Source organism: Chamaea fasciata, unplaced genomic scaffold (assembly GCF_029207755.1).
Source record: "Chamaea fasciata isolate MVZ Bird 193981 ecotype frontalis unplaced genomic scaffold, bChaFas1.0.hap1 SCAF_7, whole genome shotgun sequence".
Classification (NCBI taxonomy): Eukaryota; Metazoa; Chordata; class Aves; order Passeriformes; family Sylviidae; genus Chamaea; species Chamaea fasciata.
In genome coordinates, this window is record NW_027094092.1 from 12,383,809 (window position 1) to 12,409,089 (window position 25,281).

General features: G+C 43.5%; 2 protein-coding genes across 16 annotated transcripts in view; both read left to right on the plus strand.

Annotated features, from left to right (window-relative positions):
• The first annotated feature begins 901 nt into the window (after positions 1-901).
• CALCB (calcitonin related polypeptide beta) lies at positions 902-6,066 on the plus strand. 3 transcript variants are annotated; one of them, XM_066186860.1, is made up of 5 exons: positions 902-949; positions 1,917-2,012; positions 2,308-2,439; positions 5,139-5,326; positions 5,631-6,066. In XM_066186860.1, the coding sequence occupies exons 2-4, from the start codon at positions 1,927-1,929 to the stop codon at positions 5,299-5,301; spliced, it is 381 nt and encodes a 126-aa protein (XP_066042957.1). In that variant the 5' UTR covers positions 902-949; positions 1,917-1,926; the 3' UTR covers positions 5,302-5,326; positions 5,631-6,066. The 3 variants fall into 3 exon arrangements, with proteins under 3 accessions (XP_066042957.1, XP_066042958.1, XP_066042956.1); XM_066186861.1 differs by having other exon boundaries at positions 5,142-5,326; XM_066186859.1 differs by lacking the exons at positions 5,139-5,326; positions 5,631-6,066 and adding an exon at positions 3,241-4,319.
• Positions 6,067-10,552: 4,486 nt separating this feature from the next.
• INSC (INSC spindle orientation adaptor protein) overlaps positions 10,553-25,281 on the plus strand; it is a 136,519-nt gene continuing 121,790 nt past the window's right edge. For 6 of the 13 annotated variants that reach the window (XM_066187602.1, XM_066187596.1, XM_066187600.1 and 3 more), the window contains exon 1: positions 10,561-10,596. The gene's annotated coding sequence lies outside the window, so the exon portion shown is untranslated. Of the gene's footprint in view, positions 10,611-25,281 lie in introns of all 13 variants that reach the window. The other 7 variants (XM_066187603.1, XM_066187604.1, XM_066187608.1 and 4 more) reach the window with 7 other exon arrangements.

Sequence of the window (25,281 nt, forward strand, 5' to 3'; positions counted from 1 at the left end):
TCCTGGGCAAACACCCGCCCGGGCAAACATCCTGAGCAGGCAGGTGCTGCCGTGACAGAGGGTCCTCGGCGGGTGATGCATGAGCGGCGCGCAGCTGCCCGGTAATCCCTCCCCGGGTGCCTCTTCCGTGCGCGGAAAGGCGCTGCACCTGCCCCTGGAGCCGTGTGATGGATGGGCATGCTGGCGATGCTGAGAGTTTCGTCTCGGAGCGCGGAGTTACTCCGCGGCCCCGGCCCGGGGGGGCGGTGCGGGCGCCCGGTGGGGCAGAGCACGGGAGCCGCTCGCCGCCGCCACGGGGCTGCTCGCAAGTGCCACTTGTCCCTTCCCCCGGTGAGAAGCGGCGGGTGCCGCCGCCAGCGCTCCCTGCGCTCTGCCGAGGAACTGAGGGGGCCCTGGCGCGCTCCCTTCGGGCACCCATCAGCGCTGCCGCCCGCCGTGCCCCTGCCCCGCCGCACATCCCGCCCGCGCCCGCCGCCGCGGAACCCCCGCTACCCACTCGCGGCTGCTGTCGGGGCGCCGGGAGAGCGCCGGGTACACGCGGGCTGCGCGCCGGAGGGGGCGGGAATTCCCGGGGAGGGAGCGGCCCCGCTCTGCAATGCGGTCCCACCGCTGCAGAGGTCGCCACGCGTGAGGGGGGCGCGGCGGGAGCGGCCCCCCCCGCCCCGCCCTGCGCAGCCCCGGCCGCGCCTCGCCCGCGCCGCGCGGTTTTTTTGTGAATGGGACGCTCAAAGGAGCGGGACATGACGTCACCGCCGGGCCCCACCGGCGCCCAATGGCGGAGCGGGCGCCGTCGGGCGGCCGGCGCGGTGATTGGCTGGCGGGCGCGCGCGGGCGCCCACGCAGGCGGCGGCGGCGGCAGGTATAAAGGGGGCGGCGGGCAGTGCGTGACACCGCGGATCGGCGGCGACACCGGCACCGCGCCCCCTCCGCTCTGCGCTCCGCACCCCCGGTAAGCGCCGCGCCGGCCGCGGCTCCCTGCGCGGGGCGGGCGGGTGGCGGCAGCCCCGAGTATCTGCCGGGGAGCGCGGCTTTGGTACGTCCGTTCATGCGCCGCTGTACGCGGGGCAGCGGGAGCCGAGGCGGGGGGGGGGACGGTCCTACCCCGGTCGGTCACATCCTCACCCCGCCGATGCGACGTGCCGTGTCCGGCCAGGACATAGTGCTGCGGCAAAGGTCACGGCCAGGGCGCCCCGGGGAAGAGGAGCATCCTTTGGAAGCGAGCTCATAGTTCCCGTCGAGTCCTGGGAGCTGGCAAAAATGAGGATGATGTGCTGGTTGTGATGTGCTCCTTGGAGTCCAAGACACTGATGCTGTGAGAGAGGTGTATCTCAAATCTTCAGTGATAGATATTTTTACAGTTTTTTTTTGGCTTATGATTGATTTTTAACTTATCCTCTTCTCTGGTTCCAGAGTAGAAATATTTATTGAAATTAAACCACTTAATTCTTAAGTGTAATCTGAACTGGGGTTTTAGTGTGCTGGCTGGCAAGAAACAAGCAGCTTCAGGTAAAGTGCTAACAGGGGCACTTTGTTCTCAGAAATGTTAAACGTTTATTGTTTTTCCTTGTGATTTGTATCTCCCCATGTTGGACACACGGTCTGTGACATTGTGTGCAGCAGTTAGAGGGATGTATTTTCTGCCAGTTTGAGGAAAACTGCTTGAAGTTGAATGCAAATAGCTGCAGGTCTTAAAAGCCACGTTTCTTCTGCCCTGTAATAGTGCCAAGTTATAATAAAATTTTGAGAAAACTAAAGCACAGTAGCAATGATCAAAATAAACAAAAAGGTGAATTTAAAGTATAAAGCTGTTCGTATTTGTGCTACTTGTGGCTAGGAAGCAATGACCTCTTTAGTGGAACTTGCAGGATTGAGAGGGTTGGAAAACAGCCATTGCTTGATGTACCTCTTTGTTGTAGAGAGGAAATCATGGTTATGCTGAAGATTTCATCTTTCCTTGCTGTTTATGCCTTGGTTGTGTGCCAGATGGACAGCTTCCAGGCAGCCCCAGTCAGGTAAGAAGCTGGTCCTCTTGCTGAGTGCTCTGTCTGAATGGTATGAAAATGCTTAATATTCCTGAGAGGTCTAGGAGAGAAACAGAGCACAGTGAAGGAGAAAGGGGGCTGCTTTTTGTGCTGTGGTGTTTTGATTCCATCTTTAAACCCAGCCTAACGCCACGCGTGAGGGGAGCGTGTCGGGGTTTGCATATTCCCACCCTGAAAGGCACTGTCAATGACACACAGCCTGTCAAACCCTTCTCTCTGCAGCAGTCTGGGCTTTATTCACCCTGTTTCCCTTGCCTCTGCCTAGACCTGGCTTGGAGTCCATAACGGATCGAGTGACCCTCAGTGATTACGAGGCTCGGCGGTTATTAAATGCTCTGGTGAAAGAGTTCATACAGATGACAGCAGAAGAGCTGGAGCAAGCCTCCGAGGGGAACAGGTAAGAACTGCAGTCCTGGGCAGCAGAAAAGCAACGTGGGAGTGTCATATGTTTGATATTAAGCAAAAGCCATTTGAGCAGACCCTCTGCAGGTGAAGATCTTTGTGTTTTCTTGGGGTTATGGCTAACTGGTAAAGGATGATCATGCAGAGACATCTTAGTGTTGGTGTCAAGGGGATGGCTTCCACCTAGTTAACCTGCCTCTGTCTGTCTCTTCTGAAAGTGGAGGGCGATTTGAGCGTGAATGAGTAGGTTGTGTTAAAATATGGCAGCAAAAGGTATGTCTTCCCAGTGGGAGTGTTAGGGGATTACTCAGTCACTCTTGGATTCTCTGTTGTGCAAGTGCATGTTGTTGTAAGGCATGGAAAGCCCCTGGCAGGAGGGATGTGTCTCTCCTGATGCACGCAGCGCCACTCTCCCTGGGACCAAAGGCATGCAGGAGCATTTGCATTATCCTAACAGGATTTGCATTGCAGTGCATGGGGATGGATGAGACACTAAACAGCATGTGGGATATGGGAGAAGTTCAGCTTACTGACCTCTGACTATATGAGCATCCAAAGGGCTAATGGACTTGCTTGTCAACAAAATTGGATTCATTAACAAATAGTGTTTTCCTTCTAACTGCTTTGGTATGGACTTGCCTTGCATGGAATGTGATGCAGAGGGTTTGGATTTATTTTGAATGAATGTTTAAGTTTCCTAACGGTAGATCTTTTATGGTAGGGAAGAAATGCATGAATGTGCATGTTTGAGGTTCCTCTTCCTTTGGGCATGTTTTTATTTTCTTCCCCCCTGCAGCCTGGATAAGCCCATTTCCAAACGCTGTGCCAGTCTGAGTACTTGTGTGCTGGGCAAACTGTCTCAAGAGTTGCACAAATTGCAAACTTACCCTCGCACTGACGTCGGGGCTGGAACTCCTGGCAAGAAACGGAATGTGCTGAGTGACCTGGAACATGAACGCTATGCAAACTATGGGGAACCCCTAGGAAACAACTAGTCATGCTTATTTCTCCCCCTCTCCCTTTTTTAACCTGATGCATGTGGATCTAACTCTGATTGCTAACTTTGCTGTGTTCTTTTGATTCTGTTTTCGACAGAGAATGTTTGAGATGGGACCTAATGTTAGGAAGACCAAGAACATATAACATGCATACCAAACTAGGGGAAAAAAATAAATAAAAATGATCAGCATTGCCTTGACATTCCAAATGATTTTCTTAGACACTGATTTAAAAAAAAATTCTAGAAAAGGTTCTTCATTTCTGGCTGCAAAATGTACAAGTAGATTCTTTCTTCTGTGCTTGCCCATGCACTTGTTCAATAAACCTATTTTTCTATAAGGATTAGATCTGCTTGGTTTAACAGTTTGTTTTAGAATGTCTGATTTCTAGATAAGGCTAGAAAAAATTTTCAGTTTGCCTTCATGTTCAAAAGAGGTAATGCTAGTAACTTCTAGAAAAGTTGAAAGAGAACTTAGAAATCAAAGTTCTACATACAAGTTGATATGTACTGCTGTAATCAGGCATGCATGCAATCCTGCTGGTAGGGACCCTGAGAAGCAAAGAACTCAGGAAGGCTCATACATATTCATTCTAACAAACTAGAAATGTAATCCTGTTTAAAACTGAGTACCGAACATGTCCAGGTAAGAATTTTGTGGTCTTTTTCTTTTCTTATTTTACAATAGGTCTTTGCACTATATTTAAAACTTACGTACCTTTAAAATGTTTGTGTTGATTTACAATTCACTTATATTAGGTTGTCTTGCATTAAGAGTCAAACCCAGACTTCTTCACAGTTCTGTTGCAGCAGTGCATCTATCTTGTAATTAGAGGCCTCTTTCAAAATCTTGGCATCGATTGTAAAAACAGCTCTTCATTGTTAACATTAATAGACTGCCTTGTGATGCTTAGCTGAGAAAAATCCATCCTACTGCAAGAAAAACTCATTGCTTTAAGTAGAAAATTATTCAAGCAAGGATTGTGTGAATGCATATTCCTTGAAGTTCCCCATCTAGCACAACTGTTAGCAGTAGGCTGAATTGTGAGCAGAGAACTAATACTGTCAAAGTCTGAACTGCTCTGTGGTGAAGTTCTGTAGCAGACAGAGGTCTAACTGGAGTAAAGAGAGGTTCTCTCATTCCCACTAAGTACCTGGAAGCAGTGTCTTTATGTGTGGTTCAGCTCTGAAGGCAGCTGGTCAGAGTCACTGTCAAAGCTCCTGTAGTGATCAGTGATGTTGCAATTCCATGTGTTTTCTGGCTGTTAGGGAGCACAGATGTTGGTTGGAGTGAGAACTGAAAAATGTGTCTGCTACTTCCTTTCAGGAGCACCTCAAGCAAAATACAGATGTGAACTTTCGGAGGAAGTGGGGATTGTTTAAATTCTCGAGATCTGAACCTCCTCAGCTCCTTTCCATGGCCATAATGCCTGGCTGGAGGCAGGCAGTAGCCCAGGTGTGGCTGAAAATCTGGCCTGGATTTAGTCTTCAGTCCAGCTGCTTTTATAAAGTGAGCCTGACATTGAGAAAACTAGAAGGAGGCTTCTTTTAGCAGTTGTAAGCCGTGCACAGAAGGTGCAAATGCCTGCTGCACAGCCAGCCTACTTTTAATCCTGCAGAACTAGTGATGTTTCAGTGCGTGAAAACAGTCATGTTCCATGCTGTGGGAGCTAACTCTTCCTTTTCCTCCTGAAAAGCAGTGTCACAGCACAGAAGAGGGCCTGCAACACAGCCACCTGTGTGACCCACCGCCTGGCAGACTTCCTGAGCAGGTCAGGGGCAGTGGGCAAGAATAACTTCGTCCCCACCAACGTGGGCTCCAAGGCCTTTGGCAGGCGAAGAAGAAGTGTCCAGGTCTGAGAAGCCGAATGGTGATGTGAACACGGTAAATACATGGCACCAAACACAACCTGGGGCATCACGAACATTTTAGTTCTGCTGGGGGGAATAACAGACCTGCAGTGGTAACCTTTGAGAAGTGTGGAAAGAAAAAAGGTGTTACAAATAGAACAAAGACACGTGTAGACTGTGCAGAAGAGCTTTTGGAGATGTTCTTCTTGGGTAACTACCTTCACAGTGCATTAACTAAACGCAACAATTTGGTTGGAATTTTCTTGTTTTGCCACTAACATTTGATTATCAACTCTGTAACATTATCATATCAGTAACTCTGGTTTTCTTTCTTACAGATTGCAATGAAACTGAAAACTCGACTTTAATTTCTAATGGAAGCAACTCTTCTTCATAAACCAAGACCACCAAAAAAAGATTAATTTTTCATCCTACTACTGAAAATGTTTTATTTAATACAAATGAAAACACTTCTGTTATGTATAGTAAAAGAGTATCTAGTTATTAAAGTTAAATTATTGTATATTCTTTTTATATGCAACTCTATTTCAAATAAAATGTGACAGCATCTATTATTTATTTATCTTCCAGCTTATGTGATCCATGTTATTTATCCTGGCCCTACTGCCAAATCTCGGGGATTATACTAAACTGCTGCCTGGCAAGGCATATGTGTATTATACAGTGTGCTGTGCCTTGATGTAAAACACTTAACTATCCTGATTGTACAGTATGTTTAAAAAAAATCACTTCAATATTGTATTATTTGTGAATTTACGCAAAATTAAAAAAAGTATTTTAGATACACTTCTTGGATTGAGAAACTGATTTTTCATTTGGACATGCTTATGGAGACGTGTGGCACTAAGCCAACATCATTGCAGATCAGCTAGTCCATTGATCTGCTCCAACCTTATTAACTATAAATACTGAGGTTTGAGTCAAAAGTTCAGAACAGAAAGAATAGCTCCTTTTTATATATATTAAAAAAACCCCCAAATGAACCAAAAGACACCACTGAGTGAGACTTCTGCTAGAAAAATAAAACAAAGCCATAGGTACATTTAGTAAAAACTTGGAGGAAAATTCCATCACGTGAAGTTTAAAACTAAGTATTTTTATACAGGCTGTAGTTCAGATGAAACGGCCTGACATCTGCTGTAGATTTTTGTGTAAGGTCAAAAGAAATGAATAAGAGAGGAAGAGAAAGAGAAGCCACGGAAATGTACATTTCTTTGAAGCAATCCTGAGACAGAGTCTATTTAGGGATCAGGGATAAATAATTTGAGTGAGTGGAGAAGAGGGTAGTTGGATCCATTCCATGGACTGCTAAGTGGTGCTGCCAACTTCCTTCTCAAAGCTGCTGCTGTTTCAGTTTAGTAGCTGAGTCAGATATTTGTTTAGGTTTGTTTCATGCTTTACAGCCTGACCCTAAAATCTGCTTCATCAGTTCAGATGAATCCCAGAATGGGTGAGGGAAGAGGCCACAGGGGCTCATGTGCTCCCACCTCCCTGCTCCAGCATGGTCATCCTACAGCACAGGATTGCATCCAGAGGGTTCTGGGTTATCTGCAGTGGGGGAGACTCCACCTTGCTATGCAAAGCAGAGGTGAGGGCTCTCACGCTGTCTCTGTGTGTCTCTGCTGCAGGTGTAATGCAAAAGAGGAGCTTGGCCAGCCTGGTGGGAACAGTGAGGCTGCCCTGTGACCAGCCCTGTGACCATGCTTCCGGTCCGCACTCCTTCCCGGCTGTGGGATCACTCCTTGGGGAGCACCAGCCCAGGTAAGTCAGTGCACAGAGCAGAGATTGAACCACTGCACTGCCTTTGCGCAAGGGTCTGCTTGGGTCAGGCCAAACTGCCAGTTTTGGAGCCTGTAAGCATTTGTTGCCACGTTTCAGGTATTTTGCCCAGTTTTTCTTTACACAAAGTGGGGGTCGTGTGCTGGGATTGCCTGGCTCCCTCAGCAGCACCTTTCCCTGTCACTGCAGATCCTTTGGGCACAGGTGGCAGCTTGTTTCTTTTGTTGCCTAACACAGCACTCAGCAGTTTAATCTTCTCCAAGATAGAATGCTAAGAACAATTATTGGGGTCAATACATGTAATTTAGTGATTCATGTTCAATAAGAAGCCAGGCAATGTCCATAGGCCCCTTCTGACTCTAAAGTCTAAATGGTCAGGCAGTTTATTTTGTGCCATTTACAGGCATTTTCTTCTGAGAGACACCTGAAGCTTGGTGTAATTGAATGTCAGCTGTAGTGTCCATCTAATCTAAAAACTATTAGTCCTTCTTTTCAGTTTAACAAAGTTATGCATCTTTCTGTCAGACAAGGGGATTTCCTCAGACCAACACTGTACACCACAGCACAAACCTAACATGTAAAACATTCTAGTAGGCTTGCTGCTGGCTCTTACATTGTCCTGGGTGTAGGAAATTTGAGTGAAACTTTTGTTACATGGTTTTTGTGTTGATTGTTGTTTTCTTTTTCCTTAGGAAGAACTAGCTACTTTCCCACCTCAAGATCTATTCCTGTTGTATCTTCTGTCTCATTTCTCCTTAGAATCTCTGTCTGCACATCAATTCAATACACTTAGCAGTACATATCCCTGTAAAGGACAGAGGGTTGAGCACTATGGAAGCAAGGGAGAATACAAAAAAACTTTTCCATGATGTGAAGGGATAGAAGCCCTTCCCAAAAAACCTGAGATGCTCAGAGCTTTAGAAGAAGCAGATTGTTATTGAAACTAGAGAAAAGCAGAGCTGTAAGCAGTAATATTTTAAACAAAAATTCTGTAGTTTTAAGGCAGTAAACATGGTAGAAGGTAGAAGGTTGTCAATTGCTTTGTCTGACTGTGAACAAGTGGAAGAAATTGCTTCCATTTTTAAAAGCTACTGTTCTGGGTAATATTACCCAAACTTGTCAGGTTTCAAGTAAACCCCAAACTTCTACTCCAGGAGAAAATCTATTTTGGAATTAGCATTTAAAAAGGAAAAGTGTGGTTTCTAATGTACTTTTTATTTCCATTTTAATAAATTGCCATTCTAAGAATACTTGAAGCTGGTGGAAAGTATGACATTGGTGCAGTTCTATGTGAGCGGCACCAAACCCAAGTTACTTAGCATTCAGTATTCAGGCATGAGTCTCTGTGTTCTTGTTTATGAGGCAATATCAGTCTGACTAGTTTGTTTCTATTACTTTTATATGTCTATGTGTGTTTTCTTTAACCACTAAGATTTGGGTTTGGTTTTTTTTTTTAATCTGAGTGCAAATGAAGTCTTGGAAGAGTACTTTGGAAGCAAAGGCAAAAATGGAAGAAATTTCTGAGAAAGAAAAGGGATAGATGGTGATCTGCTCCTAGACCTGACTCAGTTTTTGGTTCAGGATCATTCACCAGGACATTGCTGCACACACTGATAGAGCATCATTTTGAAATAACCCAAGTGGACTTCCACTGTGGCAATTTTTTTTTCTCCTTCTGTTAGTGAAATTTAATTCATCTTCCTGAAAGCTTCCATTATCTGCAGTGTGAGAAAGGAGCAGAGCTAATGTTATTGCTTCTGACACTGAACACTGCCAAAGGCAACTTATATCAGGCAGTAGTAAATTTTGGTATTGGTTATCTAATCCAGCATCGTCATGTCTAATTAGCAGATTGAACATCTCTAAGAGGTGAAGAGTTTAAAACATGCTGGAGAGTTCGGATCTGTGCATTTCTCTAGACTGAACTGTCTCAGAACAGGTGAACACTTATTAGAGGTAAACTGGGTGCTTCAAGCCTGGCTTCACCCAGGTTGAGCAGTAGCAGCTTAGTTCCAAACTGGTCCCAATCACTGCCTCTGGCAGACAGCTGAAGGCTGCCCTGGCAGCTCAAAGGGCTCTGCGTGGTGTGCACCTTTCACCTTTGCTGTCTCTTTGCTCTTCTAAAAGGCACCACATCCTTTCCCTATTCTCCACTTTGGATGCTCCTTATGCCATCTAAAATTCTTCTTTTCTGCAGAAAATGTCCAAGAGTACCCCTCCTTTTTTTTTCCCCCACAGGAAATAATCCCTATTTCCAAATTACACCTAACATTGTCATACTTTCCCTGTGAACTTTCCAGCTTCAGTGAGATTTCTGATTCAACGGAGTAATCAGAATCATTGCAACATTTATCTTTTCTTTCTATTCTTGGCTTCACCATGGCTCTTATTTTCACCAATTACTCTTTTGGCTGGGGCTGAGCTGTGATCCCAGCTAAATTATTAGTGTCACCTCCACGAAAGCAAATAATTGCCTCCCAGTCTGAATGTGCAGCTTGAGGGCTTTAAACACGGAACCATTTGAGTGATTTTGAACTGTTGTGGATGCTGAGGCAGCTTTGTCTGGGACCTGCCTGCCAGACACCCCAGGTGTGTCTCTGAGAGGCCACCTACCCCACTAGAGCACAGAGGGTGGGCAGAACAGCCAGGTTGGTGTTTTCAGTCAGTAGCTCCAGCTGTGACCCAGACCCATGCTGGGCATGCTGGAGGGTGCCTCCTCCTCCTGGTCCTCCTCCTCCTCTGCCAGGGCTGATGGAGACAGCAGGCTCCTGGCAGGACCTCTGCAGACATGGAAAAAGGAGCTCACGCTGGAGCAGGTTTGTTGGCAGGGCTTGTGACCCATGAGGGACCCATGCTGGAGCAGCCTGTTCCTGAAGGAGTGCACTCTGTGGGAATGCTGGAGCAATTCATGGAGTGCAGCCATGGGAAAAACTCACACTGGAAAAGCTTGTGGGGGTCTTTCTCCTGTGGGAGGGGCCCCACTCTGGAGCAGGGGATGAGTGTGAGGAGTCCTCCCCATGTGGAGAAAGAAGCTGCAGAAGCAGTGTGTGATGAACTGACCACAGCCCTCATTCCCCACCACCCTGCACTGCTGGGGTGGGGGAAAAAGGTAGAGAAATTTTGAGTAAAGTTACACCTGGGAAGAAGCGAGGTGGGGGGGAGGTGTTTGTAAGACTTGGCTTTACTTATTATTATTTAGCTGTGATTTGCTTGTAATAAATTAAACTGGTTTCCACAAGTTTAGTCTGCTTTTCCCACGACGGTGAGTGCTGAGTGATCTCTCCCTGTTCTTGTCTCATGAACCTTTCAGGAGAGGAGAAGGAATACAGGTGACCTTGCCCCAATAAGTAACAGCTATGTTAATTACCCAAAACAGCCTCTCCCCTGATGAGTCACAGCTATGTCCAATATAGATGAGTGTAATAAAAGGGAATGGGTTAGCTAGTGAAGGGAATCATCATGAAGGAAGAGGAATTGTGAAGAAGGTGGCTCCTGGGGAGAGAGGTTAGTGCTGTGAGGTCAGTGTGGGTGTGCAGTCAGAGTCTGTTGTTAGAACCTGCTGTCACAGTCCAGCTGGGTAAAAGCCTGCAGTCAGAGTTTAGCAGGAAATAACCAGCAGTCAGAGGCTGCAAGGGAAACCTGCAGCAGCTTGCTGCAGCCAGAGTCAGTGAATAGTTGGAGTCAGGATGGCCGAGCTGTAAAGAGGAATAAACCAGGATAATCTCATGCTGTGATAAACAAGAAGTCTGTGCCTTGGCTCATTACTACCCTCTAAAAAGAGGGCTGCTGCAATGCGTTATGTTTACCCTCCCATGTCCAGTTGAGGATGGAGAGTGACAGCGTGAATTTGGTGGGCACCTGGAGTCTAGCCAGCATCAATCCCCCATGCTAAAGGAACATAATCATGTGGCTATTTGGAGCCTTTATAGTTTTTCTGTAGCTTTCCAAGCACTTTGAATGTCCAAATATATTTTGTCAGACACATTAATTTGCATGTTATTCTGCTGACATGCTTGAAAGACTGTTGCAGGTCTTCACTGTCTTTTGTTGTGGAGGGATCCAATTATTTTAGTTAACCTATGTTCCTAAAAATAGTTGAATAAATAGTTTATAATTCCATTTTTAGCTCATGAAATGACCACGACTCTATGTGGAACCATGTTATAGCTGTTATTTGTAGAGGGTGGGAAGGATCTGTTACTGGAAATGGATTCCAAGAAAGTGCATCAGGGGAAGGATGACAATCCCTGTAGTTTGGTGACTTCCATGTGGACAGGCAAATTTTATCTATGGAACAGTCTTAGTAGCGTAGGTGAACTTTTTAGCATATCAATCCTCCTAGACAGGCTGAAGAAGACAATGTAGCCAGGGTAATTCTTGAGTGTGTACATTCTTCAAGGAAGGTTTCACTCTTAGTTAATGGAGTCCTTCTTTATCATTCTGTACTTAAAGATACTATCTGAGAGTTAAATTAGTTATGAAAATTAATATTGATTTGTGTTCTTAATGCAATAGAAGCAGAGAATTACATAGAAAAAGGAAATAGTTCTGACCTTCAAGTACTGGAAATACGGAGTTTAAATGAACACTACCATAGTTTATGTTTAAAAGGCTTACAGATGAGAGGCCAAGCCATTTGAAGCACTTTACGTGCATTGAAAGTGAAGTCAAAGATTTTTTTAATAAACTTTGTGCTTTGGCTATCTCTAGTTCAAGCTTAGTCTTGGTAAGGTTGCACACTTCTGTGGATGAAAGGTTTGTTTGCATTATGTGAAGATGTTGTTTGATTTTTCTTCATGGCTTTGGTTCTCTAATAAATAACTTTATTACATCTTTTCCTAATAGACTGTGGCAGAGCTATGTGTTACTTTGCTCTTCATCTGTCAAAGCACTGGTCTTGCAATTGTGTGTTTTAAAACCACATGTATTTATTATTTAACTTAATGAAGTGCCTTTGTGACTGAAGTTTTTGATAGGATTTTTGTCCCTATAGTGTTATTCTGGTGACTTTCTCCCTGACAAAAATTTCATTGCTTATTTGTCATTGCTTGTTAGATTTGCAGAAGCTGCACTTCTTAGGCTGCCGCTGGTGCCCCTGCAATGATGTGGCAGGTAGGACTAGAGGTCAAGCCTCTACTCTTGCAAAGGCCTGCAATCTGACAGCTGAAAAACACTTCTAGTTCAGGTGCTTTTGATGATAATGTCAAGATAAAATTAACTTGGGCTGTCTCTGCCAGCCAGCCTTAAGCTGACCATGCTCCATCAACCTCCTAAACTCCAAGAAAACTGTTTTCTCCATCAGGTTGTTGTGGGTTCTCTGGCTATGGGCAGCAGAATTATCTTATGGCAAATTCCCCTCCCCAGCCAGGTGTTGCTCTCACAAGTTCAACCTGAAACTTGCTGGGTCTCACAATGTACAGCCTCCAGCCTGCCATTTGTGCATCAGGGGCTTTTTGCTCTATATCATATAATGACCTGATTTAGATTCCCTTATGTCTCACAACTCACTTTTTCCCCAACTCTGCTATTTTCAATTCGGTTGCCATTTCTCTGGGGAGCTGAATCTCCGTTACAGCACTCACAGAGGACTCTGAATTGATATTAATACAATGTGTACCTATAAAGCCTATTTCTATCACCATAGAGGTATGAAGTGCCTGTAAGGCAAACATAAAATCTAGACTAATATTTCAATGTCTTCATTTCAGTCTCAGGGTAAAGTTGTATCTGGCAGAAAGAGAGGGAAAGGCTGTTTTAGCAAGCTTTTAGTGACTGCATAGAAATAAAAACTCTATAAACCTGCTCAAGTTAAGAGAGTGATTGGTAAATACATCCTCTAGAAGCTAGAGGGCACAGCAGCCACAGAAAGCCTCTGATATAACTCAGTTACCAGGAGGTGTGAGTGAGTCAGAGTAACTTTTGCTTCTTTTCACATAAAATGGCACTTGCTACTCAAGTGCAAACAGTTTTTTTTCCTCTTTCTGAAGAGAAATGACTGAAAATCAGAATTTTCTTTCTGGATTTTTATCAGTTTTGCAGATGGTCTAAAGGAAAATCAATTATTTGGATCGCTATTGATGAAGTTGCCAATATATGCTTCCCATTTTTAATCCAGAGTAGTTCAGTAATAATATAGTTTCCTGCAGGAGCTCCTATCATTAACCATTTATAGAGAACTACTGAAAACTGTTTTAATGGAAAAGGTCAAAGGTAAATTCATGGGCAGAGGAGTGTTGCTATCAAGCCTAAAAACCTCAGATTTCAGATTTTCACTTGTTTCACTGTTTTTTCACAGTTTAGGTCTGGTGGAACTACTTGATAATTTTTCCTCACCCTTACAGAGTATTTCTGTGATAGTCCTGGTGTATTTCATGTTACAAGCCATGTGTCTTACCAGTGTAATACCTGTGTGAGAAGGACTTCGGGAAAATTTGTGATGCAGACCAATCCTTATTTTGTTTTCATTTTAAGATGAAATTCACAGGCCTTACCCTAAGTGTGTAAGTGGTACAGAATATCCTGACTTGCTCTTTGGGAGACCTCCCCAAATTCCAGTGTGTTTTGCTTTCAGTTCCAAGTAAGCCGGTGAGAGAAGAGAACTTTTCCACTTTTCAAAGGACACAAGATGTATGTATAAACTAATTTACGCTGAGTGTCTCAGGGCAGTTAACTTTCTCTCTCAAGCAGAAAATCAGAGATCCTGTGAGGTTGTAGGACTTCAGCATCACAGAAAGGGTTCTCTCCAGCCTTTGGGAATTCTATGTTTTCCACAGGCTTTATTCCTAAAGTCAGATGGGTGCTGAACCACAAGATGAAATTCCAGTAAACAAAACAGCACTGGTGGACTGATGACACTCTGCTGAATTATTGATTAGGTCCTGAATGATGCAGAGAGAGTTTTCACAGTAAACAGCCCTGAAGATGAGAGCAGTGCCAGGCACAGCCCTGTGCTGTGCACCTGGCCTGTTTTCTCAGGTAGGCAAATGCAAAAATTCGTGTCTTTGCCCAAACAGACTGGAACAACCATGTTTGTTAGCTGTCAACCGAACTCATCTTGGAATTTATGGCTCATTTTGGAATAGTCAATCTAATTCCAAAAACCCCACTTAAGTGCAGGCTCTAGTGCCATGGACATAACACTAAAAGCATGTTCAAGCACTTTGGTACAAAGCAATGGACTGCTACACATTTTCAAAGGGAAGACATCTTCAAAGAGAAGCACATCTTCAAGCTTACTGGCCAAAATCTGATGATGCCTTGTAGTAAGTGTCTCACATAGCTAAGAGAATACAGAATACATCAGACAGGTTCCAAAAAAACAATGTGTACCAGCAACACAATTTTAGCCCATGAAGCATTTTCCCAGCTGGCCTTTGGAAGTTGAGGAGCAGCACAGCCTCATCCCAAAGTAGGTATCTCGAGGCACATTACTGCCTCTGCTGTCATGGTTTAAGAATGACCAGGCATGTGTTAATGTGAGTAGGAAATTTAAAGGATGGTGTCCAGCATGGGCAGAGAAGCTGGAGTGGAGAAAATTATGATGGTGAGGCCAACTATGTCTATAAAACTGAACTGGTCTTTCCAGTAAAAAATATCTGGAGGTTTAGTTTTGGATGGTGCTGAGAGGGAGTGTCTGCTGAAGCCTGCCAGTTGTGATGATGAGTGAAGGAGTGTTTTGCTCTGCAGCTCTGGAGGAAAGATTACATTGGGGGTGGGGGTAAGGAAGAAACCCCTCTGTAGAATGAATTTAGAATCCAAACCTCCTGCCTTCCCAAAAGCAAATTAGTTTTCCAAAACCCCACTATAAACTTTGGTGGAAGCAATAAAATGTGCAACATTAGGTCATGCTAGTCCAGTGTGCACTCGTGGCAGAGAAGCACTGGCAAGGAGAATCATGCTGTCACCTCAGATTTGTGCTGGGCTCAAGCCTGGTAGTGATGACAGGAGCTATGAGAAAATCCAAGAGCAAAATAGTGGGTAATACCACAGGGTTTGAGAAACATGAGTTAAAATGTGCTGTTTGTTGGGTGCCATCTGTACTGTCTGCTCAGTGAGGCAGAATCCAGCAAAAAAGAGAAAAAAGAGTATGAGCATGTAAGCAGGGCAGCATTTTGAACAGGGCAATAATGATCCAAGGAAAAGCTGGGTGCACTCAAGCTTGCCCTAAGTGACTTTGCATCTAATATAATGTATTTTTAGGCTTATATTAATATGAAATCCTAGTATATAGAAATACACAGATTAATTTAACTCAGCTGATGTCCCCTTTTAGATGTCTGGCTTGCTTCTGATGATGGTTGCTGCTGTCATACTAGTTGAAATTTATCAAGAACAAGGTGCAGAGTTTTATCATCAAGTGCCATAGAACAATTCCTTTTTTTTCAACCTGTAATACTTTAAAAGAGTATAATTTAGAGTTTATTACAATGTTTTTCTTGTTCATTAAAGAAGTAGAGCTTACTAGGATGTCTTGTAATCTTAGAGTAAAATGTAGCAAATTAATCTGATACATTATTGTAAGGATCTGGAAAGTTATTTGTTTTGCTTCTGGATATCAAAGCATACCTCTCTTGGAGAATGGCACTCTGCCCAAAGGCATTTTTTCCCTCATAGCAATTTGTGGGAAACTGAGACAAGGCTTGTCCTAATAGTGCAGGTTTAAATTTAATATGATATTAGCAACTTCATGTAGTCTAAAGCAGTCTTTGCCTCTCCTGTAGCAAATGTGCATCCCACCTTTGACAACTCCATTCCGTGAGACTGTGTTCCTAGGCAGAGGCATGGAAAACTTTTAGTGTTATTTTCCTGAAATTGCACATATTTATGTGCTGCCACTGTCAGAGGCCTCCCCTTTCCTGCCTGGTGACTGGGGCTATCCGCTGGGTTTGGCACTTAATTCTCTGTGCTTGACTTGTAAGCGATCATAATTTATAGGGAGAAGGGAAAGTAATGGGAAAGCATTCACTCTAAAAAGTTAAATACTCCTCACTTCTCCTGCCCAACGGGCTTGCCATTTTTGACTTGACGTTTTGTGATCTCTTTGCCTATAGGGCTGAAATAGGACGATGTTCAGTTCCTGCTCCTCTGAACTTTTGACACTCTTGCTGGCTGTTTTCTGTATGTTATTCCCTATCCAGTCCAGATGTTTCTGCACACGAGTCACCCAGCCATTCAGCTTGTTTTTTTTGGAAGGCAAAGCCTTGATTTTGTCTTGTGATGGAGGACAGCATCAGAATGTGGAGAGCACCCATTTTTTTGTGAAAGGGCTCCAGTGGCTTCAGCATTCTTGCACGATTGGATGTGGTTACTGCCCAGCTGATGCTTCAAAGCTGGCTGGGGCAGAGGCTGTGGGATTTCTGCAGAGTTTCTTTGGATGCCCTGTTTTGTGTGCCTGTGACTGTAATTTGAGCTCGTGGAAATCCCACGGGAATGGTCCTTGGGATCACTGGGCTTCCTTTTAGCCTGTGCTTGACTGATGCTGCCTGCAACCTGCACTCCCAAGGGACCTTGATGTTTTAAGCCCAAATTTAGATCTTTCCCTCCCTTGAAACATATGTTGACTTGTAGTATTTCTAAAAAAAGGTTATGTGAAAAACTGGTTGATCACTCTTCAGGCCAGGTTTCTAAACTAGCTCCACACTGAGCACATCTCCCTAGGATGACAGAGTCTGGCTGAGTACTGCAGCCATAAACAAGACAAAATTTTGAAGAAATATTTGTGAGTAAAGCTGACTTTGGGCTATCTTGGCAAGACGCTGATTACACTTCTTGTTTTGGGCCACTGTGCTTGTTTGGGTGGGAAGAGTGTGTGGAAACCTGGCCTCCTTCACAGAGCTCTTGGCCCAGGTTAGGCTGTCTGGGAGATGAAAAGCTGGGTTTTCTCTGACTTTCCCTATGGCTTGTACAACACACTTCTCATTATTGCCTTGCTGGAATAAATACATGAGGGAGGCAGAAGAGGAGAAAGGAAGTTCATGTTTTCTGGTCAGAAGATTCAGAACAAACTTCAGTGGTGATGGTGGGGGAACTTTGGGGTGTGCCTTGCAGTAGGCACTGCCCATTTACAGCTGGGGGCAACACGAAGCAAAGGCTCAGCAGAGGCTGAGAGCTCATAGAAGTAAAAGTATGGGAAAAGTAAAATGAGAAGATAAACTGGAAAGGGCTGAAATCCAAACCTTAAATTCAAAGAGAGAAGATTATTCTGTTTCTCCACCTTTCAAGTTTTTGGGAGGCCAGTTTTGACTAAAAGGTATATGGAGGAAGAAATGTGCCCTAATCTTCAGAATCTGGCATGCTGTTTAATCTGCATTGGATTGCTGCGGTTTTAGCTGGCAGGCAGATTAACACCACACAACCACGTGTTCCCTCTCCCCCACCACCAGTGGGATGGGGGAGACAACTGGGAAAAAAAGAGTGAAATTTGTGGTTTGAGGTAAAGACAGTTCAGTAGGAGAGAACTGGAAGGGGAAATAACAGCAATAATAATGAAGATAAATGAATTAAAATACACAAAACAAGTGACGCAGGATGCAACCATATCCAGTAGCCAGGAAAAGAAAGGAATATTGGTGGTACCATTGGGAGTGTTAAGGAACACTGGTATCAGTGCCAGTGCTCACTGAACAGTTTGAGCACTTACAATGAGAATAATTAATACCAGTTTCCCGAGAAGGTGGCGGAATTTGCCAAGCATCCAAAAAACAATCAGACCATTTTCAGGTCCTGATGAACTGCTTGACCCCAGGGGCTTATAGCAGCCATGACAGTCTGCCTTTGCAAAGCCCCTTAGAATAGATCCATTCAAATACAGACATAATTACACCTCTCCTCACAATATTATATTTCAAATATCCTCCCAGTAATCAGAATCACTGCAGTGTGTGAGGAGTGAAGAGCCCCTTTATCCTTACAGCAGAAAGCATATGAGCTGTTATGAGCTAAAGAAGGTTAGTAATGGGAAAGGCTAATAGAAAAGGCTTTGAGGCATCATCACAGTCACAAAAAAGGCATGAGGAAATCTGAGAGCGAGTGACAATGCTGCCCCTTTACCAGAAAATGCCCCGATGGAGTGTGAGTGAGAACAAGAATCCTCTGCCTCCCCCGCAGAACATCACAGCTACAGAGGAGTTGTTGTATGTTTCAGTTTGTTCCCATGGTTTTAATCTTCTAGCTTACTCTAATTATTCCTATTCAAGGCTGATTAATGTTTGGCAGCTTTACGTTAGGAGGAGTTTCCTTAACAGAGCAGCACATGCTTGCAGGCAGGATGGGGGGAATATGATGTGTTCAGTTGCAGTGTGAGGCAGTTACTTGGCCAAGGAAATCTCTTTGACACTGCCTGTGCAGACAGATTTTTCCTTATTTGCAGTAGGCCCTCGGTTTTCTGTCTCCCCTTAATGAAGAGCAGCGATGTTGACCTCATAAGGGATTCCTTCCAGTTGGTTTCCCAGGGTTTTCTTGGTGCTCATATGTAGGTTTTTTTTAACAACTCTATGTTTTTTGCATGAGCAGTGTGTAACACAATAGTAAATCTGTAAGAAGCTTCCAGCAGCTGTGCTGTTATGCTGCAGCATTCTGCTTTCCAGAATGGAGAACAAGTTGTCAGCTGTCCTCAGGACCCTCACATTGGGATGGTGACTTTGCAGGAGGGAGTGGGACACACCTGACAGCTGTCTGACCAGCAAAGTCTGAGAAATTCCAGCAAGTCATGGGCACTGTCTACAAGTTGTATCAAAGTTAGTTTCCTACTAGGGGAAAAGTAAGGAAGTAGCTGCTCTTGCTTTTTCTTTTTAGGAACTGCCTGTCATCTGGAAATGAGCTCGAAGGGCTCAGATAGTGGGGGAGCCATAATGGGTGTAGTGTGGCACATGGCAAGGAAGTGAGAACAGAGTTTAACAAACAGCATGGAAATCCGTGGGAAAACAACCTCTGCTAGTTCTGCAGCCTGTACAGAGATGTGGACTTTGCAGTTTCTCCTCGGTGGGGACAGGTGGCAGCTGGGGAGGTGACTATTTTTCCAGATAAAAAGCAAGGTAATAGTGACTGTATCATGGGACACACAATGAGACCACAGAGCAAACAAGGGGCTGAGCTAGAAGGGGAGCCTGGAACTTTGGCCAAGCACCCCCAAAGGCATTGCTTTGAGATGCAGAAGGTGACTGAAGTGCCTACTGTCACCTACACACTAAAGGATACACCAGCTGCTTGTAAATTATACTTGAAATGGAGGAGTCACTGAGCTCTGCACTGATGAGCATTACTTCAAGAAACTTTAGTGAAACAGTCTCCGAAGTCTGTGGACTGTAACCATACACAACAATGAACAAAATGTGCTGGTTTGACTGAAAACCTGTAATTTGTTAGATTAGCAGTTTGCAGAGATAGCAACCCTCACTTACTGCTAAATTCTAACTGAAAAAAAAAAGGAGAAATAGATGATTGATTTGTCTAATTATATGGAGGATTTATTTAAAGTGGAGATTAGTCTGCTTTAAAAAAAAAAAAAAGTTGCATTGAGTAAATGAATTATGTGCTCAGTGCATTTATTGTTGGAAGCATGGGATTCCCACATGTGGTATTGTTTATTTGGTTTTAGAATGTATAAAAAGAAATGTGGTTTTGATGCCAAATTATGTTATCTTTGAAAAGTATAGGTGACCCCAGGTTATGTCTACGGTGTTATCAAAGTAGCATTTGACTTAATGAAGGAGATTTTACATGCCCCATGGTCATTGGTATTTCTGAGGAGAGTAGCAAGGACTTTGATGGTTTCCCTGTGGAAAGATCTGTGCTGGATGTGCCTGGCAAACTGAGGGAGATGGAGCCATATCTTTGTGGAAGCCATGCAGGGGTGTTTTCCTTGTCCCACTTGGTCTCCATGAATCCTGGGGAATGAAGTGTGGCAAATAACAAATTCCTGCTGGATTTTTTTTTTTTCTCTATTTTCATTAACCTCTGAATAGATATTATTTCAATTAAAATAATCTTGACAGCACCTATGAAAAAGCTGTGCGGGTTGTAACAGCAATTAAGTGTGTTGTCAGAGATGATAAGCAGCCTGGTATCACAGGAAGGAAATTAACACTCTGACCAATAACGGAACAGTAATCTTAATCCAGTGCTTTTTGCCTCTCAGGAACTCTTTAAAATGGATGGATTTTGGAGACCAGGCAATTTTAGAACAAGACAGTTAAGCAATCAGTGTCATAAAACATCTCCATTTTAAAAGTCAATGTCAGACTGGTGTAATAGTGGCTGGTGGCCAGCCAGCAAGAAATGTGATGTTAATTAGACATTAACAATGCAAAGCCTTGATGATTTTTCTGTATTTTGGATATCAGAATGATTGGGAATTGTATTCAACATAAGGTGCTGGTGGTGGAGCTAAGCAGTCATCTGCATCAGTGCCAGGTGTCTGGGTTGTCCACTGCAGAGAGAAGGCATGGGAATGCTGGCAGCCCTTCTCTGCTGTGAGAAACACAAGGTTTCAGAGCCTTGCTTCCTAGGTTGTGTCACCACAAGTCTTTCATTACTTAGAAGCTGCTCTGAGCACATGATTCCGCAGGTCTTTTGCAAATTTACTAAATTATAGTATTTTCCTCACCTTAAAAGCACCATTCATCCTCTAGATGACCAGCATCACACTGGGGCAAGCAGAATTAAAATCAAACCCTCTGTGCTGGCACCGGTAGGGAGGCACTGTCCTCTTCCCAGGATGTGCAAGTGGAGCTGCTGTGGGTGCAAGGACTGGATTGCTGTGCCCAGCACAATCACAGGGGGCTGGAGAGAAAGGCTGCCCAGGAAGGAGCAAGCTGCAAAAACAGCCACAGTTTTACTGTGGGAGCGGGTGGCGAGGGATCAAACTAAAGGCTGGTGTCAGATGGAATCTTGGAAGAAGAGGACTGGGAATAGTCCATCTGTAGGTGCCAGAGCAGATGTGGGCAGGCTTGTAGGACATAGAATGGATGAAGCTGTGCTTATTCCTAAAGTCTGAGGTAAAAATGAAACTGAAGAAAGGTTGTGGTTTCCTGGGTACTCCTGTGGCTCTTCTACGTATCACCAGTGAAGGATTTCCAGGTATCCTGTAGGAAAGGATTAAATGGAGAAATTCAATTCCTATGTCAACAAGAAAAAGGCTGACAAGTTTAATAGAGACAATCCTGCCTTCCCAGATATAATCCAAGCAGAACTGAATTAGGGCATTTAGAGCTCGTTTTGCCCTTCTTCTGCACCTTTGTGCTCTAGCTTGTGCTCCTCCCCTTCACGTTTTCTTGTCCCACTCTCAAACAGAAGAATTCAAGAATGGAATGATAGCATGTCATGTTCCTGGCTGGAGAAACCTGCACTGTAATGTGCTTGAGATGTTTCAAAGGGAAGCAAGTTCCTTATCCTGCTGAAGCTTTAGCTTAGTCCTAGCCCACTGTCATTTCTAGTGATGTGTGGGTAGCAATCTAAAACAAATCTCTACAGTTAGTCCAAAGCTGCAGCTCAGAAGAGCTGTGATTTGAGGAAGAAGATAATAACTAGCAAGTTGTTAAAGAAAGAGCTTATTTCTTGTTTGCTTTGCAGTATGGAAAGACTGGATCCTGCTACTCCAGAAACTAATTCAAAATGTAGTGTGAGAAAATTCCTACACAAAGGACATTTGCACTTTAAGGGAATGTAAAAATCCAAGCAAAAAAGCAACAGGGGAGTTAAGAACCTGAGAACAGGGAACCAGGAACAAGTGCTTCTTTTCTCCTCTGATAAAATATGTATTGTTTGTTCCTTTCAACCCTCCAAATTATAGTTCTCTCGTGTCTTCTAGTGTGTGTGGATGAAGGCTTTGACCTGAGGGATGATGACAGCCAGGACCAACTCACTTTTTGGACTAAATCAGGAGGGAGCTTTTTTTTTTTCAGCTTTAGGACCAGTGTGTAAGGTAGCCCTGCAGGTAGCAGTGGCTGGAGATGCCCTAAGACTGAGGCTGAGCAGGACATGGAGACAGGGCCTCCCAAAAATCAGTGCATAATGGAGAAGGGCAGCAATGGAGCATATCAGGGGAGGATGGATGAGAGCAGAATAGCAGCCACTGTGAAAGGCCCAGTGGATGAGGAAGTTGGAGCAGAGGAGAAAGCAGTAAGGACAAAAGTTCATCCTCTTCAATGATGACAGAGTTTTGGGGAATTGAACTACAAGCTTCTCTTCTGAGGAAAGTCTCATGTCTGAAGAGCTCCACGGATCAGTAATGAGGTACACTGAGTTTCAGAGTCAGCTTTCAAGATGGAATGTACAGGGGAAATGGCCATGCTTTCTTACTGATAGAATAGGAACAAAAATTAAATGCGGTAGAAGCCAAACATAATTTCCAAAGTATTTTCCTACTTTAAAAAGCCAGAAGTTTAGAAGATTTATTTTGTAAGGCAGCAACAGACAACATGTGAAGTACTTCTAAGGAAACACCTGTGTTGTGTAAAACCAGTAACGTACCAGACATAACATGGGTGGTAAGCCAAACTTTTCTGCTCTGCATAATTTCATTATTTTTTTAAACTAAAATTATTTAATTTAAAAATATCAGCCTATATTTGTTGAAACTTTGTTGGTGTCCCCTTACTGACAACAATTCTCTTTTAAAAGAAAAGGTTTTTACAACTTTCTTCCAGTAAACCACATCTGGATTTTTAACTTCATTGAAAGTTTTTAATGTGTTTGTATTGTAATGGAATTGGTATTTATCTCCAGATTTATCCCATTCCTCCTTTCTGGACTACCTTACATTTATCAGGGTCTTTAATTACATTCCTCTACTAGCTGACCACTACAAGAATTGAAATCCTCACCACAAATCTGTAAAAATGTTTCCACTTGCATTGGGAGACAAAAATAGAATAATTCCATGTCTTTTTGGACGGATGCCTAGCTGAAACTATGCAGGGTTTGACTGACAAGAGGATGTAGTCTTTGCTGAGAGCGCTTTCTTTAAGGTCCTTTTTAGTCTTCAGGAACATTTAAGTAGATGAATGAAGAGAGGATTCATGCTAGTTTCCCTTCATTTTTGTTAACTCTGCCTGCTTTTTTGTAACTTTTGTCTCCTGCAACAAAATCTTTTCAGCTCTTCGGGCTTGCTGAATATATAATCACAAGCTGGTAAGTAGTAACTTCAGAGAGTTTTGGGTTGAAATGGCACTCTATTCTTTTGTGTACAGCTGTGGTAGAGGAATAAAACTCCTTTGTGCAGATAAGGAAAAGCAGAATTATTTAAGTGTTCAGTATTTGCCAGGGTCATAACTGTGAAGTGTAGTCTTTCTGTGGTGAATAAATGCAGTCAACACACAGCTCAGCCTGGGAATGCAGTGGAGAGGCTTTACTTGAGTAAGTTGGGAATTCTTTTGCATCGGAGTGAGCTCTCCTCACTGTGCTGCACGGCACGTTATCCGTTTCCTGGGGAATGTGGATGGGAGCTTACAGCACAGCAGGTAATTGGCTGTTCCAGCTGGAAAAGCAGAAAAAGGGTATTTTTTGGTATGTACAGCAAGAAAATGAGGACTGATGGTAATGACTGTTGGGTGATAATATTTGTGCATGGTCTTCTGAGGTGTCTGTGAGATTAAACCCATGCAGGCACTTTGCAAAGGAAGTGAGGGTGTTAAATGTAAAGTTTAGGCAGCTAAGCAACTCTTTCTGTCAGTGCATCTTGGACTGGAACTTTCATATGCTTTGAACGTAAGAAACGAGGTGAATGTTTGTGTGATAACACAGCTTTTTTTTTTAGTGATTTCTTCTGCTGTTCAGGGTTTGTGTTTCTGTATGTCCGCATACATTTTTGTGTTGCCAGTTTATTTTGAGCCATACCTTCATTGTATGTGAATGGTCTTATCTGATGTTTGTGGAAAGCAAACATAGCTCAGCCTTTAGGAATATTTTTCTGTACTTAGGAACCTGGAATACGCTGAAGCAAATATTTCCTCTTGGAAAGGGAAAGCTCTTACTAGGCTAGGTACTTTTTCACAGTTGCACATGTGGCAGTTTCTACAGACAGACTGAAAAAAAAAGCTGTAATGATATATCTGTGGTTTTTGTTTAAAGTGGTTTGTGTCCAGGTAGGGTGGGGAAGCGTGTTGGCAGTGTAAAGACAGATGTAACCAGATTCTGCCTAAAACAGGGCCTTTTTCATGGAAACCTTTTTGTTCCCTGCTTTTTCTCTGCTACCACTCTTTAACTAAATGAACCACATAGTTTAAAGTCAAGGCTGATTGATACTAGAATAACATCAAATCTACTTTTATTGTAATAATATTATGTAAAAAACCCTACCTATCTGGGCTTTGATATTCCAGAAACCTATGCCTATGGGTAAATTTGTATGGTGGATCTCACTGGAGATGGTTGAGACAAGAATATAATATTTACTTCAGAAATGTTTTCAGCTTTATATTACAGGATTCCAGTCCTTGGACAATTTGATTTTTAATTTGTTTCCTGAAAATCTCACCAAGAACAATGTACACTGTATTGGATGTTGAAATTTGGCTGCATGTGTAAAAAGACTAAAATGAAATATGGGTTTGGTAGGTCTACATGGCTGTATGTAGGGAGAATACTTTGAAGATTGAAAAATAGATTATGCATTTTTAGCATTTTACTATCTGTAACAAACAAAAGTTTGTTTTCTCCCCTTTGGCAAAGAGGAAATACAAATGTTTCTTTGCTTCTTTTATATGCCCTTGCACTCTTTGAGGTGGCTTTAAATTTTCATCAGTGTCATATGAGGTAAAATGTGTATTAACGCATTAAGGAAAATGGGGTTAAGACATGCACTGTCTAATAAAAGAAATTAGTATTTTTTGGCAGTCATCCTTTGGCCTGTGTGATTTTTTATTTTTTTTTCCCCAAAGGGCACTGACATTGCTCCTGGTTTCTTGATTGCTGCCATTCTGTGTGTGAACATGTTTTTTACCCATTGACCTTTTTTATTTATTTTCTTGAATGCCAAATACTTAATATGTCATTTCTGGCAGAAAGCTCTGGTGATCAAAGAGGAAACAAAGTGGGCTTTTGAAGCAGGTTGCTGGAAAGGCACACACAGGATGGCACAGCCATGGAAAGCTCTTTTTATTTCTCCTGCAGGAGTTGTGTACCAGTCCCCACACCGACTTAATGAACACAGGAGGAAGCGCATATTTTCGTGGGCCTGGAAAGCAAACGTGG

Bases quoted from the DNA above. Each gene is read 5' to 3' on its own strand.
- CALCB (XM_066186859.1), top strand. From the start codon at position 1,927: ATGGTTATGCTGAAGATTTCATCTTTCCTTGCTGTTTATGCCTTGGTT. The intron at 2,013-2,307 runs GTAAGAAGCTGG...GCCTCTGCCTAG, and splicing joins TTCCAGGCAGCCCCAGTCAG to ACCTGGCTTGGAGTCCATAA. The intron at 2,440-3,240 runs GTAAGAACTGCA...TCCCCCCTGCAG, and splicing joins CAAGCCTCCGAGGGGAACAG to CCTGGATAAGCCCATTTCCA.